We start from the raw sequence: 18,220 nt of genomic DNA on the forward strand, positions 1-18,220 counted from the left end.
GCAACCTGCTATCCCACATTCTCTCTTCCTTTTCCTCCTTAGCACGTAATTACTATGTATCATATATTTACTTGTTTATTTGTTTAGCCTTCAAGAAAGGAATGTAGATTTCTTTTGTTTCATCTATAAAATTCGATTATTTAAAAATAATATAACTAATAAAAATCAGGAGTTGGGAAAGGAAAATGGGAATGTTGTAAAAGTATATTAATTATATCATCTTGCATAGCAAAGACTTAATAATGTTAACTAAAATCTAACCAGCAGAATTGAAAACAGAAATTGCTAAGGGTGGATACCTCTGGAAAGTCAGACTAGGATGAGAGGAAAGGGATTTTAGCTTTTCATGTCTTGCTCTTTCTTATGGATTTAATTTGGAGAAGGGAGTCATATTACAAATATTTTTTTGAAAATTTTCTTCAGCTTACTTTTTTAACATCAGGTTTATTGAGCTGTAATTTACATATTTTAATATATAACTTTTTTAGTGTACAGGTCAGTCAATTTGACAAACTCAGTAGTGTAATCATCATCAAAATCAAGAACATAACAGTTCTGTCAGGTAAATTTTCCACATATTCTCTTGCAGTCAACCCGTCCCTCCAAGCAAGCCCATGATAATCAGTGATCTGTTATTCCATCCTTTTACTTTAATGTATGCCTTTTATTTAATGTGGGTTCCTTATAGCCTGAATATAATTGAGGCTTAATTCCTATGTAATCTGACAATTTTTATCTTTCAGTTTAGATGTTTGCATTTACATTTAATATGATGTTTGATACATCCTAATTAAAGTCTGTTATTTTCTAATTGTTCCATTTGTTCTTTGTTCTTTTTTTCCTTTTATTCTACCAGCTTTGAGGTTGACTATTTTTTTTATTTATCTTTACTGTTGGCTTATTTATACCTTTTAAAAAATTAGTTTTAGTGATTACCTGTAGATATTAATTTAATTTTTAAAAGTCTAATTTAAAATGTCAGGGGCACCTGACTGGCTCAGTTGGTAGAGCATGTGACTTATCTTGGAGTTGGGAGTTTGAGCCCATGTTGAATGTAGAGATTACTTACAAAAAAACAAAAATCTTTAAAAAAAAAGCGTAATATAAACCAATTAGATAGATAGATAGATAGATAGATAGATAGATAGATAGATAAAATGTCAAAGAATGAGTAGAAAAGAAATCTATACAAAAATGTTAATATTGATAGTTTGGGGGATTGGGTTTGAATTAGTCTTTCCCACTTTCCTTATATCATCCCTAACTTCCCATGTTAATGGTTCTTGATTAAAAAAAAAATGGAAAGAGATGGAAAAAGAGAGAAACTGGGCATTCCACTGGAAGATGGCTTAGGAAGAATTAAAGAGAAATGTTTGATAAATTGTCAGTTGCTAGGGGTTGTTTTGTTTATATGGAAAGTAACCTCGTGTCCATCTACAATAAAATATATTTTAGCTATTTTTCAGGAACTTAGGTATTTTGTCTTGAGCAGGAAAGGTGGTTTTCATTGACTTAGTTCTGCCTTATATTTGAAACTTCCCAGATAATTTGGCAAAGACAAACCTGTAGAAGGTTAATTGTGCATCACCAAAATTCAACTCCCTCCCTGCTGTTAGAGTAGGCTTAGAAAACTGTAGGATCTTTGCCAGATCAATTCTGTTGTAATCATAAAATCCAAAATATGTATGTAGTGGATATTTTATAAAATTTATAGATCGTATTTTCTCTGAATAGAAGAGGAATAATAAAAATACAACTCTTTCAATTTTTATAATGTCATTTCATTCTTTAAAACAGGTTCTGTATCTGCTTTGTAATTGTATCTATTGATCTGTGACTTTTTTTTTTTTTCTTTGTAGCTACTCAAAGGTTTTGTGCATAGCATTTGAGGTACTTCAGGGTTTGCAGTATATGAACAAACATGGTATAGTACACCGGGCACTTTCTCCTCATAATATTCTTTTGGACCGAAAGGTAATTGTCAAATAATAAATTAAGTAACAAATATTTTATTTGTTATTTGTGGTTGGAAGCTACTGAAATTAGACCCACTCTATCAGAGGGTCTTTAGAATACAAATATGTTTTAATAATACTCATAATGAAATGGCTGTATGAAAGTGATATACTTGTGGCAGTTAGGAAAAAAACAACTACCTTTATGGGGCACCTGGGTGGCTCTGTCAATTAAGTGTCCAACTTCAGCTCAGGTCATGATCTTGGAGTGCGTGAGTTCTAGCCCCACATCGAGTTCTCCACTGTCAGCACAGAGCCTACTTCAGATCCTCTGTCGCCCCCTCTCTGCCCTTCCTGTCCCCCCTCTCAAAAATAAATAAACAATAAAAAAAACTATCTTTAAATTTTTTAAGTCCATGTGTTTTTTTCACATGCATTATTCCTTTTTCCTCAAGATTCATTTTCTAACTTCATGTTTTGTTTTTCCTTTCATTCACTTTCTGAAAAGTATGCATTATAGCTTCCCAGTCCACTCCTCTGAATTTGCTTTCATTTTTAAAAAATGTTTATTTATTTTGAGAGAGAGAGAGAGAGACAGAGAGAGCGAGAGCACACACATGCATACATGGGAGGAGCAGAGAGAGAGGGATAGAGAGAATCCCAGGCAGGCTCCCTTCTTTCAGCACAGAGCGGGATGACATGGACTCAATCTCATGGATCGTGAGATCATGTCCTGCTCTGGATTCAAAAGTTGGTCACTTAACCGACTAAGCCATCCAGGCACCCCTGAATTTGCTTTCATTTAAAGAAAGCTCTATTGACACAGAGTATTTTTCTGAGAGTACAACTGTTTTGCATTTTCTCCTGTTTATTATTCTTCCTCCCTATTTTTTCTTCTTTTTTTTATTCTCCATTATCTTCTTTATTTACCAACTGTTCATACCTAGTTTCCTTTTTTATTGGAGTACCACTTCTTTACTTGGAAATCTTATGGGTGATTAATAAGAAGCAAGTCAACCTCTGTAAGAGTATTATGGGTAGCAAAATGGTATATTTTCAGGAATAATCATACTTTCATTTTTTCATAAGCATTTAAAATAGCTTTGAAAGAAGTTTGTCTTGGGAATTATTTTTTATATTAGAAGGATTATTATTTTCCTCTGATTCTTTTCTAGACTTTTAATACAATTATGCTATGGTATTAAAAATCATAAAAGCTAAAATGGTACTCATTCATTTCATATTTATGGCAGTGGAGTATATAACCAATCTGAGTTGTTTTGAGATATAAATGTTTTGTAATGCTGAGAAGTAAAGTTCTTGAGAAAAAGAAAAAAAATTTTAAATCAACTTAATGTGTTTTAAAGTCTTAAATATCTAAAAGGAGGAAAACTTAAGAGACTTACAAAATTTATATTTGTCTTTTATTAAGAATCTCTTGTGATAATTATGGCTTTCTCAAACAATATAAATGATTGTTGGAAATCTAGCAGATTCACTAATATCTTCATGATTTGGTAACTAATATTTTCAAGTTAAGAATTCCCATGTCAGGGTTAAATTTATGACGTTATGAATGGACTTGGAACTCCTTGAAAAAAAAAAAAAAATTATCTTGTGAAAATTACCAAAAATGTTCCAAGCAGGGATTCAAGACAAATGAGAACATTTCTGCTTTTTTTGTTTTGTCAACATATCTGGAAAATTTTCATATTTTTATAAAAATATAAATTTAATTTTTTAAGTGTTGTTTTGAGATCTATATACAAGTAATATATATGTGTATATACATACATGTATGCATATACATATACATATATTTGTAATGAGAATAAAGCAGGCTTCACACATTGGCAAATAGTTTTTATTATAGTTATGATAAAATACAATTTTTTCTTAATGTACCTCACTAATGGTGATTTCCTTACTTATGATACATAATGATATTTTTTCCTACTAATAATATTAAAATATTTAATAATGTTTTATTATTATTATTGTAGGGACATGTTAAATTGGCTAAATTTGGACTTTATCACATGACAGCTCATGGTGACGATGTTGATTTCCCCATTGGGTGAGGATATGTTTTCTTTTCTTCTGAGTTGTGTCTTAAACTTTGTAATATTTGATGAAATGTGTATTCTGTTAATGGTGATACTGCTTTCTAATAAAAAACTAGCTTTTCTTTATTAACGTATTTTTATCTTCCATATACTTTTAAAAGAGTAGACAATGAGTTTTTCCCAGTATCCAAAATATATCTGATGTTGATATTTCATTGAATTGTCAGAGGCTAATAGACTATTGACCTTCTTTACCTTTTAATGCTTGATAATTAATTTTATTTCATCCAGAATTAGGTAAAACTAAGGCAAGAAGGTTGGCCAGATTCTCACTTAATGTATGTTCCTTAAAAGACTGAGAAAAATTGTTCTCATATTATTTTCTATTGTTTCTAAGTTTAATTCCTTGTTCTCTAAGATATAATTGCATGTTAAGACTCAAACTGAGTCATTGTAGGTATCAGAGGTAATAGGGTAGAAAGTCTGTGTTTAAGTTTGGAGAGGTTTATTTGATCACTTCTGATAGAATTTTAATTTATGTTGGCCTCCAAGAAAGGAAAGTTTATTTTATCCTGTTCTCAACTAAATGCTTGTGATACAGATTTTGTGTTGTATTTATTGTGTGGTTGCTTTTTAGACATTTTAATAATATAATTCTTTTATTTTTTGAGTGTTTAGTTTTCACATTATTTTCAATACATAGAAGTTTCAAAATAGTACAAAGAATCACTCTATTGCCTTCACTTAGATTCCCCAAAGATTAACATTTCACTACTCTTGTTTTCTCTCTTTCTTTTTTCTTACTCGTATATGTGTATGTTCATATAATTACTTTTTGTATCATTTAAGAGCAATTAATGCATATGATGGCCTTTTACCCCTAAATACTTCAGTTTGTATTTCTTAAAAAAGGAATTTTCTTACATAACCACAAAACAAGTATCAAAACAAGGAAATTAAAATTAACATAATAGTGTTATCTAATCTAGATATTTTAACCATAATGTTCAGTTGCTTTGTGATTTTTTTTAATAGTGCCCATTTGCATTTTGCTCTTTGGGCTCTCTCAAATCAGTTTTGTCACTCCATTACCAAGAATTATGGTTTGGAGTCATGGCGTGTGTTTCTGCAGGAGAACATTGCTTTAATTAGATGTTTAAAAAAAGGGATTCATTTATAATTTATCCTTTTATCTTTATAAAGTAAATTGTAAGTTTCTACCTAAAATTTTTGTTAGTTAGACCATAGCTAATAATCTTAAAATAAATTGCTTAGTCATTCCTTCTTTATTTATTAAGACAACATTTATTGAGCACCTTCTCTTCTGGCTGCTGGATGTGCAAAAATGGATAAGGTAGGTTCTTGTTCTCAAGAGGCTCATTGTTTAATGGGAAAATGTCCTCTTTTGGTGGCCTATTTATAGTAAGGTACAATAAATTAATCATATAGTTTTGTATACCAAAACTTGTGGTCATAGGAAACAAGCAATTGTTTTCCAAGCATGAAAACTATCTTATAAAAATAGCCTACATTTTATTTGTTTAAAAAAAAACAACCTTTGAATGTAATAAGAATAAGTCCACAATAAAGCTCTAATGTCTTCTTTCCTATGTGATAATTGCCTTTTGAAGTACCTTTTAGGGAGCAGTAGTCTGATAGGAAGTATGTGATTGCTGCTGCTGCTTCATGTTGTCTAGATCAATCTGTGTGAGAGAAGAACTCCAAAAACACAGTGTAAACAAAAATTACTTTAATTTTTTACCTTTTATTGAAAGGTGCTTTATTTAGTGATGAATACAAGAAAGGAAGTGACTTTTTGTAAAGCACACCAAGCATGTTGAAGAACCACATTTGAATTTAAAATGCTTGTGTTAGAATTGGTCTTGTGTGCCATTTGTTCTGGTTTACTTTGAAGTCTTGAACCCAAAGGGTCTGACCAGAAAGTATCAAAGAGCAAAATGTGAAACATTAGCCAGGAAAAATAAAGTGATCAAACAGCTAAGGCATGAAAGAAAATATTTACACCAGAAGAAGCTTGCCGTTGATTCAAAAGACAAATATTGAGGAACAACAAAGTAAAATGTTAACATCTGTTTCAGAATATTGTAAAGAGTTAGAAATTGGACATTCATTTCAGTTGGCCAGTAGCTTAATACCTTGTTAAAACATCAAACAGATGATGAAAGCCACTTTTGTTTACCTCACTAGTCATACTTAAGGCAGAGTTCTGTTAATTTTCTTTGAGTGTTGAAATGCTATGCTAAAGAAGAAACACTTGTTAAAAGAAGAGTGTCTATATTTAAAACCAATCCTAGGGTTTAATATTTTTATTAATTAGTTTAATTATTTCTTGATTTGAAGGGAAATTCAAATTTTTGGAGCAAGGATCACCTCTATGCTTCTAGAGATTACCAGTTGGAAGTTTTAGGTATAATGATTTACCCATAGCATTGCTTGATTTTTAACTACCCACAGCATTATTTTTGGATAAGGTATGCTGGAAATCAGAATTAAAAATAAACAGTTTGCCTTCTAGATGTATTATGGTGATGATGATTAGAAATACAGTGTTGTATTTGCATCATATTTTCCATTTTTGTAAAAACATCTTTAGGTACTCACTAATATTTATAACAGTTTGGTGAGGTAGACATTATCATTCCTATTTTCAGATTAAGAAACCACAGTTCTATGTAGAACTGAAACTGGAATACAGGTATTATAATAATACCAAAGACATACTTCTTCCACTAGGCTGCAATTGTTTCCAGAGATGTCATTTAGAAGAGCAATATGATCACGTTAGGGTAAAATAACATAATAGAAATTTGTACATGAGAGAAATATATGAGCAAATTAAAGGTGGATATTAGTAGCATCATCATCATCATCATTGTATTAAAATGGAAATTTAAAAACCTAATTTACCCATTTGAATTTAAGGTATATTCTCTGATTTAATTGACTTATATTTTACATGTCAGTTAAGTACTGGCCATCATAGTGTGAGGAGGTGGCTATAGACTAACACAGGAAGAGAAATGGAACTAATATTTGAGTGTCTACATTGCATATATTACATAGATGTTCCATATACTTATACATTTTTATTGTCATTATTGCAGGGTGCCATAATAATCTAATAGCCTAGAATTGAAAAGGCCAGATAATTGTGCTCATGACTAAGTCTGATGATAAATGAAGAAAGGGTATGCACCTATGCAATAAGTAGGGCAGAATTCTACTCATTTTCATTTCTAAAGCTGTTTGTGTTTCTGTTAAAAAAAATTTTTTTTTTTGAGAGAGAGAGATGGAGGGGCTGGGGAGGGACAGAGAGAGGGAGACACAGAATCTGAAGCAGGTTCCAAGCTCTGAGGTGTCAGCAGAGCCCAACATGGGGCTTGAACTCACAGACCACAAGATGATGACCTGAGCTGAAGTCAGACACTTAACCGACTGAGCCACCCAGAAGACCCTGTTTTTGTTTCTTTTGTTTATAGGCAGTAAGATTTAAATTTAGTACTTCTCAATATATCTGAAACTTATGTACCGTCTGCTTTTTAAATCACCTGTAAAGGGGCATCTGGGTGTTTCAGTCAGTTAGGTGTCCAACTCTTGATTTTGGCTGAGGTCATGATCTCATTGTTTGTGAGATCAAGCTCCACCTCGGGCTCTGTACTGTCACTGCAGAGTCTGCTTGGGATTCTCTCTCTTGCTTTCTCTCTGCCCCTCCCCTGTTCACACACACGCATCCTCACTCCCACTCTCAAAATAAACAAACTTTTAAAAATTTGTCTGTAAGGTAGTCTTAATGGACGTTTTTTAAGGGAAATGTTATTTTTTAGCACAAATTAACTGAGCATATCTTACATTTAAAATGTGTTGGTAGTTCCAGAGGATTTATAAAAGTGAATATGATACACAGATGCCCTCAAATTGTGTTTTTTTTTGAAGGAGGGTAAATTTTTGTTTACTAAGTATTATAAACATAGAAAAAACAAAACATAAAAATGGGTAGTATTACATATTGTGTATAGTCCATTACATACATATGAAACAAGTAAAATAAGTATCTTATAGTCATTAGAGAACCATAAAGATACAGATAAAATATCATGGGGATTCACTGAGAATAATTTCCATCTCAGCAAATCAACTTAAGGTTTTATGGAATTATTCATAAAATGAATTCATTAGAAAATTAAAATTAGAAGTTTGACACATTTTATAGAGTATACTGTTTATAAAGGCTTTGTTTTTAAATGTTTTATTTATTTTTGTGAGAGAGAGAAAGCACAAGCGGGAGAGACAGAGAAACTGAAGTGGGCTCTGTGCTGACCACAGAGAGCGGATATGGGGCTCAAACTCAGGAACACGAGATCATGACCTGAGCCAAAGTTGGATGCTCAACCACTCAACCAACTGAGCCACCCTGGAGTTCTAAGACTTTGTCTTTTTTATTAAATAAAATGGCTTACATTTCTGAGTTTAGAAGACAGAAGGTAGGTATTTTAGTCTGATAGGAAGATATTTTACACAATAATATGATTTTCTTACCAATTCCTTTATATTTGCTGTTGAATTTCCTGCTAAAACTTTTCCTGTACTTGGGGCATCTGGGTGGCTCAGTTGGTTAAGTGTCTGATTCTTAATTTTAGCTCAGGTCATGATCTCATGGTTTGTGGGTTTGAGCCCCACATTGGGCTCTGCATTGACAGTGCAGAGTCCGCTTGGGATTCTTTCTTTCTCTCTCTCTCTCTCTCTCTCTCTCTCTCTCTCTCCCTCCCTCCCTCCCTCCCTCCCTCCCTCCCTCCCTAAATATTCAGATGGCTTAAGAAATCTATAAACATAATTTAATAGAGTATATATCAGTAATAATATATCAGAAGTAAAATTCAGTCATTTCTCTGGATTCTTACAAACATCTGATAGATTTAACATCACAACATTTTCATTAAAATTTTTTCTTAATAAAAAAGAACTATGTGAATACTTCCTTAATGTAGTGAAAATCATCCATTTATCTATATCTGCCTGTTATTAGAAAGAGAGACTGATCTCAACCCAAAGTTTTCAGGTTTTAAACAAAATATTTATTAACACCACTGTCATTTGACAATGTATTCCTGGTACTGATGAATGTAGTTGCACAAGGAAAAGAAATCAGATAAATATCAACAATGGAAAGAAGATAAAATTATTATTTCTCAGTGAAATTACTAGAAACAAAAGTTCTAGGAATGCAAGGTTGGTTAAACATCAGGGAATCAATGTATTTAAACTCATTAGTGTATAAATGAAAAGAATCATATGTTCCATTTGTAATAAATACAGAAGAGGTATTCAGAAATTTTCAAAATTTATTCATGGTTAACACCAATAGAAATTTTTGCGCTAAGAGCTATAATGATAGAAAGGAGGAAACAAAACTGTTACTTTAAACAAATCAGGTAAGCACAACTGATTTGATTATCTACAAGACTACTCAAAAGAATTCTCCCATAAAAGATGAAGGTTTAGTGAGGTTGTAGATATAAAATTAATACAAAGAAATTACTTACAAATCAGCAAAATATATACAATACCTGATAAGAAACTAATCAGGTATGTTTAATATCTCTGTGAAAGAAACTTAAATCCTTTTTAAAAGACATTACAAAAGGCCAAAGTAAATATAGAGATATCGTGTTCATAGAGTGTTAGGGTCAGTATCAGAAAGATGCCAATTCTTCCCACCCTGTTCTACATTTGATCTAATTTCAATGAAAATTCCAGCTCTGTGTGTGTGTGTGTGTGTGTGTGTGTGTGTATTAGAGAGAAACCTTGACAAGATAGTTTTATATATATGTAAGACTATATATATAATTATTTATATATGATATAAATATTAAGTTAATATTAATAATATTAATATATTATTATAACATTTAATCATTAATTAAGTTAATAATATGAATTATATGGGTCATTATTAAAAATATATAAATATATAAAAATTAAAAATAATTATAAGAATATAATGTATATTATTTATATAATATACATTTATATATTATTATAAGTTAATATAAATAAGAACATTATTATATATTATTTATTAATTAAATTATATGCTATACACAATTATATTTATTAAATATTAAATTAATAATATAAATAATAACTATATCATAACAATATTATTTAATTGTTAAATTAATAGTATAAAACTATAATATAAACAATGTAAATATTAAATATAAAATTAAATAAAAGTACCTAGACACTCTTCCAGAGAAATTAAAAGATGTGTGTGTTTTGAGAGGATTTAATTTAGCAATATTGGCAATTATTTATGTAATGTTATAGACTTAAAATAGTACAATGGTACAGTGTTAGGCAAGCTTACCAATGGAACAAAATAGGGAGCCAAGATGCATACCAACATGTATGTAGAGATTTTATTTGTGGTAGAAACTGGTACTATGGACTACTTGGGGGGAAATAGGGTATCAATAAATAGAGTAGATCTCAATTGATTATCTGTGTAGGAATGAAACTTCCAAAATGTCCTTCACAGTTTGGTCAAATAAATTAAGTGCATCAATACAATGAAATTTTTCACAGTTTTCAAAGAGAATGAGGCAAATCTACACTTATTTTTATAGAATGATCTCTAAAATGAACTCTTAAGTGGAAAAATAAAGGTGTGCAGAGTAGTGTGTATAGTATGCTGCCCCATGGAACAGTGGTGATGGATGGTCAAGTTTATCTCTATATAAATATGTATGGGTGCCTGGAGTACAGAGATGGGAGAGTCTTACTTTTCAATGTATGTATTTTTAAAGATTTTGACATTCCGACTACTTAAAAGAATACATACTATTTTCAAAGATAAAATGTACTTTAAATAATAGGTATAGGGAGAAGACAGGAAGTAAGAAGGAAAGGAAAAACACCTGGAAACACAATGCTGGAAGAAGGCATGTGTCAGAAAGAGAAGAAAACAAAGAGAAGAACTACAGCTTCAGAGAGACATAGTAGCTTTAAAATTATTTGAGACTCATACATATTTTCTCTTGATTCTAGACACGAAGACCTGTATTATGATGTTTAGTTTAGAATTCTTCCTTGCAAAGTTTGTTAATTTATTTTCCCTGGACTTTTACTTAGATCTTACCATACTGATTGTAAAAATGTAATATTACTTTTACCCCTTTGTAGTTTGTAGTAATTGTTCATTTATTTAATGTATCATTTTAGGTATCCATCATACTTGGCACCCGAGGTAATTGCACAAGGAATTGTCAAAAGCACTGATCATGTGCCAAGTGAAAAACCATTGCCTTCTGGCCCCAAATCAGATGTGTGGTCTCTTGGAATAATTTTATTTGAGCTTTCTGTGGTATGTATAAAGAAATATTAAACTAAAAAGAAATTGTATGCTTATTAGAATAAGTTTTTTGGATAGGAAAGCTACTTAACCATAATACATTTTTGCTTTCTGGATTGACTAGGTATGAGGGGAAGACACATAAATCTATTTGACTTGTTAAAAAATCCTGTTTGACAATTTATTTGCATATATTTTGGTATCTTTAGAAGTGTTTGTTTTGTACTTTTGCTAAGTATGAAAAAACTTACACCATACTAAGTGTAAAAAATTAAACAGTTCCAGAAATGTTTACTCTAAAGCTGCTTATACTCTTTGCATGCTCTCTCTCCATTCTGTGGTATTCTTTCTTCCCTAAATACCTTCTTCTCTCCTGTTCTCTTATATTTTCTAGAAGACTCACTTTGTAGTGGACTTATGTTTTATGAGACCTTTCCTAGATACCCTCTTTATTTATTAGGGCAAAGACTAAGCTGATATTAAAAAGAAAGAACTTAAAAATATAGTAGCTTAGAGAACATAGGTGTTTTTCTGCCTCTTGTAACACTCCACATCATGCAGAAATCCAGAATTTGGCTCTGTCAATCTCAAATGTCTGGTTTCCAAAGCCGATTTCTTTATCACCATGTTTAGCCATAGGGAAGGAGGGGAGTGAGTTCATGATACTGTCTTTAAGAAGATGATCTGGGTACCTGGGTGTCTCAGTCATTGAGAATCCAGCTTTTGATTTTGGCTCAGGTCGTGATCTCATGGTTCATGAAATCAAGCCCTGCATTGGGCTCCGCACTGACAGTGCTGAGCCTGCTTGGGATTCTCCCTCTTCCTCTCTCTCTGCCCCTCTCCTGCTCATGTGCTTTCTCTCAAAATAAATAAATAAACATGAAAAATAATTTTTAAAAACAATGATCTAAAAGTGCAGATATCAACTCTACTTTTCATTGGTGACAGTTTACTTAAGTGGCTACGTTATAGGTACAAGGGAGACTAAGAAATGTAGTCTCTAGCTGGACACGTAAATATTGAGGAAGAAGATGAGAATGAATTTAGAGGGACAAAAAACAGCCTGTCATGGCCAAGATGAAAGTAATTTTGGAGGAACAACTAACGATCTGTCAATCCTGCTTCCAAATAACTACCAGCATTAGGTCCTTATCTTCTTTGCTCTTCTATTATGACATGTGTCACATGTGCCTACTTTACTTGGACAATGAGATCTTTAGAAGCAGAAATTTTTCATCTATACTGTATAATTGTTGGAAAAATGAAATAATACATATATATAAAGTACTTAGTATAGTATGTTATATAGCAAATGGTCCCTGGATGTTATCTTTTATTATGATATTACAATATTTTATGATTAAGAAAAATATTTTATGATTAAAATCATAATATTCATAATAACATGGTAGTTTACCTGTTGGCACAGCTTTTTCTAAGGGAAAATACCAGATTTTCTGATTCTTTGCTATTCTCTGTCTAGACCATTTTACTTTTCATTGGTATGAAATAATGATAAATCTCATTGTTGTTTAAAATCATAGCCTAGGGGCACCTGGGTGGCTCAGTTGGTTAAGCATCCAACTTCGGCTCAGGTCATGATCTCGTGGTTCGTGAGTTTGAGCCCCGCATCACGCTCTGTGCTGACAGCTCAGAGCCTGGAGCCTGCTTTGGATTCTGTGTCTCCCTCTCTCTGCCCCTTACCCACTCACACTCTGTCTCTCTCTCAAAAATAAATAAACATTAAAAAACTTTTTAAAAAGTCATAGCCTAAATGAAAAATCTTACTGAAATGTGAATGTGAAGTATATGGAAGTGTAAATTTGAAATGTACAACTTTTCCTTTTTATTACGTAACCTATATCTAAACTCTGTATTAATGATCAGGGTATATGTCCTGTGAGTAATTCAGTTCAACAAATGTAGATGAGTATTTACTGTGTGTATAGCATCATGACAAATGCAGCAAGAGATAAACTGTGTTTAAGACACATTGTCAAGAAGCTTATAATTTAATTCAAATCCATAAACTTAGAAGATAAACTCAGAAAAGCTATGTGAATTCCAAGAAAGGAAATATTCATTTCATAATAGGGACTTCATGACATTTTAAGTGATACTTAGTTTACACAGTCTAGTTTTAGAATGGCATACTGAATATAAGCTTAAATCTTCCTACTTCATCAAACCTTTAAAATTGATATAAAATATTAAGATATAAATTAATAGCACACTAACAACTAAAAAGGGAACTTTTGGTATACTAAAAATCCTAGGAAATAGATGAGAGGCTATACCAAAGCCATTTTGCTAGGAAGCTCTTACCGTATCACCAGAAAGGCAATACAGCCACTGTGCCACCCAGAAGTTTCCATAGTCCAAAAGATGTATAGGAAAATTTGTATTAAGAGGTGAGAACATTTCTAAGAAATACCAAACACCTAAAACAATACATCTACAATATGATACATGCAATAAATACATACATCTACAATAAAAAAGAAACAACAAGAAGAATTTACACCATTGAAAGGACTTTAAAATAAATGTACATGTTTTTTAGGAGATAAAGAAAACAATGCCATTTGTGAAACAATTATAGAAACTCTGAGTCAAGAACATTTGCTGAAAAGAACAAGAACCAGTTAAGGGTTTTAAGGAAAAAAAATGTAACTATTGAAATAAAGAACTAAAGAGATGGATCATAAGAAACTAGACACACTGAACATAGAAGATGAAGCTGAGTAATTCTCCCAGAATATGTCACAAAGAAATAAGGAAGTTGAAAATATAAAAGAAATTTATTTTTTTTTAATGTTTATTTATTTTTGAGACAGAGAGAGACAGAGCATGAACGGGGGAAGGTCAGAGAGAGGGAGACACAGAATCTGAAACAGGTTCCAGGCTCTGAGCTGTCAGCACAGAGCCCAAAGCGGGGCTCGAACCCACGGACCGTGAGATCATGATCTGAGCCGAAGTTGGCCACTTAACCGACTGAGCCACCCAGGCACCCTGTAGAAATTTTAAAAGCAGGGAAGATAGATCCAGATGTTCTAATATTTGTTATATAGTTGTATTAGAAACCAAGACTAAAGCCCTTGGTTTCAAAGAACCCACTAATTACCTTGCAGGGCAAATGGGAAAAAAAATCACAACATACAACAACAAAAAAAACAACAACAAATTCCTTGAAATCATATACTCTACTTTTAGAATAACCAATAATGAAATAATAAGTAACATTTATGGAGAACTTTTCAAGAATCAGGTACTTTTCTAATCTCTTTACATCTATTATTTTAGTCAATACTCACACCAGTCTTATAAAATTTAATTATTATATTTAGTTTACAGATCAGGAAATTGAGGTACAAAGAAATTAAGCAACCTGTCCTAGTTACACAATAGTAAGTACTTGAGCAAATTTGTACCCATCAACTATATGCAAAGCTGTACTCTTAACTAACACACCAAGCTTCCTTCACTAAGCTCTGATGTCTTTATCACTGTTAATGAGAAAATCTTCAAGTGTGTTGGAGAGAAAAGACATATTACCTACCAAGAATGAGATTGGCATTAAACTTCTTAGTAGCTTGGAAGTAAGAAAGCAGTGGCATAATGCCATCAAAGTTCTGAGAGAAGTAATTTGAATTTTGAATTCTTTAATTCACAAAATTAACATTCAGGAGTGGGAATGAAATAAAGGATATATACAAAAATTTGATAGCCATGAAGAAAAAAAACTACTGGTAGGGAAATAACCTGAGTCAGAGTCTGTATGCCTGAACAGGCAGAGTGTGCTCACTGTATTGCAAGTAATCAAATTGAACTGCTTCGTGTGTGTGTGTGTGTGTGTGTGTGTGTGTGTGTGTGTGTTCATCATACGTAGATAAATAGTAAGCACTTAGATTGAAAAGATATATTGGAGCCATATCCTAGAAGACTTTGATTGCTGAGTTGGGAAGTTTATATTTAGTTATATATGGTATGGAGGACCATTTAAAGTTTTTAAATAAGATATTGATAAAGTCAAACCTGCATATCTAGAAGATTAATAAGATAGTAGTGTAAGAAATTGAGACAGGAATGGCAACTTTTTCTTTCAATGATCTCTCCACCTGTAGTTCTAATTTCATAAATATTTAAGAAAGTTTTTGCTCTCTCTTTCTTAAAAAAGAACAGTTTTTTTTTTCTCCACGTAAAGACCAAGGTATATTCTTAAGCCTTTTCTTCCTTTTTTAAAATGTTTATTTGTTTATTTTGAGAGAGAGAGAGAGAGTGCACAAGCAGGGAAAGGGCAGAGAGAGAGGAGAGAGAGAATCCCAAGCAGGCTCCTCACTCAGCGCTGAGCCCCATGTGGTGTTCAATCTCATGACTGTGAGATCATGACCTGAGCTGAAATCAATAGTCGGATGTTCAACCAACTGAGCTACCCAGGCACCCTGTAAGCCTTTCCCTCTAAGTCTACTTAAAGAATCCTATAAGTTTAATTTGTTTATGATAAAGGAAACATAATTACCAACATTTATGAAGGCATTTCTGTGTGCAATAAATGCCAAGCACTTTTTCATACATTGTATAATCCTCATTGCAACCTGTGTATCATATACAGTTAATATTCCAGTTTTATAAATGAGGAAAGTAAAACTTAAAGTGGTTGAGTAATTTGCCCAAGTTATATAACTTGTGGTTGAAAGTCCAATTTGGCACACAAATGCTCAACACATAATTGTTGAAGTTTTAAGTGATTTCAGACTCTGTCAAGCAGCCCCCCCCCCAAACTCCCCCCCCGCCCCGCCCCGGAAGCTGACTAATAAGAAAACAACTAAAATACAATGTATGTGTCTTAAAATAAATGTACCAGGTGCTATGGGAGCACAAAGGATGGTTGTCTAATTCATTGTGGGAGGAAGGAATATCATGGAATGTTTCTTAATGGAGACAACAGATTACCTGGATTTCATATGATATATAAGTAAGAATTAGTTATGTAAATGTAAGGATAATATGACTCTTTCCAAGGGGCCATCTTGGTCTCTTAATCAAATAAGACTGCCTGTGTCCTGGAATCTCTCTAGACAACCAGGTATATGTAGGTCTCTAAAATGAGGAATGCTTCAGACCAAATAAGAATGTAATTGATCCTTAGATATGTGAAATGTTTAAATGTTAAACCAATGATTCTTCTTTAATGGAGCTAACTCTAAAATCTAAAAGTCAAATAAAACCTCTGAAGAGAAAAAGAGGTACCTGAGAAAATCATTTTCAGCTCTGGGGAAAAAAAAAATACCTCCCTGAAGAATGATGTAAATGTTAACACAAATTTCTTCAAATTTCTTTTCCTATTTTATTTAGGGAAGAAAATTATTTCAAAGCTTGGATATTTCTGAAAGACTAAAATTTTTGCTTACATTAGGTAAGTGTCTCACAATGGATTATTTTTCAAATATAAATATTATCTTTTGTGACTTTTAGTAAGCATACACAATGTGTTCTAAAATAGTGAATACACTGAAATATCCTGACTTTTTAAATTTTCTAATGATCAGTGGTAAGCATTAACCGTACAAACTTAAGAAGTGCTTTCTGAAATATTTTAGTGTTTTCCTTATTCATTATGGAATTATAATGTAGATAGATATTATCTTAGTTTCGTGATCTAGCCAAGTAAACTAAGTTGTGAAATCAAAAAATGAGAATATAAAGTTATACTTCTGTAGCAATTTACCTTCTGATAATATATCTTAAATTTTGAGCTTTCTGTTTGATGAATCATGTGTGAATAATGACTGGGAAGAATGTTTACTTTTTCTTTTAACAAGCTCATTTATTTTACATGTATATTAGATCCTAATGTTTTAATTCAAGTTTACAGAAATTTATGTAATCTATTTTAGAGTGGAATAAATTAAGCATGTGTGATAATAAAGGAGAGAAAAACAGTGATAGAGCACTTTATATGAAAGAGTGACGGATTGCTGTCCAGGTTAATAGGGTTTGTAAGTAAGAATATATATATAGAAAAGTGTTAATAAATATTGAATAATAATGAATTGTAAATATAACTGCATTAAATTTTACCATATTTACAACATTTAATTTAAACAATTGATAATAAGACTGTTAAAGGGTCTTAGAGATTTCTTAATATGGTCTACAAACTAAACTTATACTTTATTATTTTTTAATATATATTTAATGTTTATTTGTATTTTGAGAGAGAGCGGGAGCACACATGCAAATGGGGGAGGGGCAGAGAGAGAGGAAGAGAGAGAATCCCAAGCAGACTCCACCCTGACAGCATGGAGTCTGATGCAGGGCTGGATCCCACAGACTGAACTGTGAGATCATGACCTGAGTGAAATCAAGTGCCGGGCACTTATACAGAGAAAGACAGATACCATATGGTTTCACTCTTATGTGGGTCCTGAGAAACTTAACAGAAACCCATGGGGGAGGGGAAGGAAAAAAAAAAAAAAAAAAAAGAGGTTAGAGTGGGAGAGAGCCAAAGCATAAGAGACTGTTAAAAACTGAGAACAAACTAAGGGTTGATGGGGGGTGGGAGGGAGGGGAGGTTGGGTGATGGGTATTGAGGAGGGCACCTTTTGGGATGAGCACTGGGTGTTGTATGGAAACCAATTTGACAATAAATTTCATATATTAAAAAAAAAAAAAAAAAACAAAAAAAAAGAGCCGGGCACTTAACTGACTGAGCCACTCAGGTGCCCTGAACTCTATTATTTTTTTTTTTTTTAAGTCCAGTGTAGTTAACATACAGTGTTAAACTGTTTCAGGTATACAATATAGTGATTAAGCAATTCTGTATA

General features: G+C 32.2%; 1 protein-coding gene across 3 annotated transcripts in view; it reads left to right on the plus strand.

The window, feature by feature from the left end:
• Positions 1–18,220, plus strand: part of TBCK (TBC1 domain containing kinase) — a 231,502-nt gene that overhangs the window by 64,414 nt on the left and 148,868 nt on the right. For all 3 annotated transcript variants that reach the window (XM_030313307.2, XM_030313304.1, XM_032592924.1), the window contains exons 4-7: positions 1,860–1,974; positions 3,959–4,032; positions 11,264–11,405; positions 16,749–16,809. In XM_030313307.2, the coding sequence (XP_030169167.1) occupies positions 1,860–1,974; positions 3,959–4,032; positions 11,264–11,405; positions 16,749–16,809 (392 nt within the window). The remainder of the gene's footprint in view (positions 1–1,859; positions 1,975–3,958; positions 4,033–11,263; positions 11,406–16,748; positions 16,810–18,220) is intronic.

Source organism: Lynx canadensis, chromosome B1 (genome assembly GCF_007474595.2).
Source record: "Lynx canadensis isolate LIC74 chromosome B1, mLynCan4.pri.v2, whole genome shotgun sequence".
Classification (NCBI taxonomy): domain Eukaryota; kingdom Metazoa; phylum Chordata; class Mammalia; order Carnivora; family Felidae; genus Lynx; species Lynx canadensis.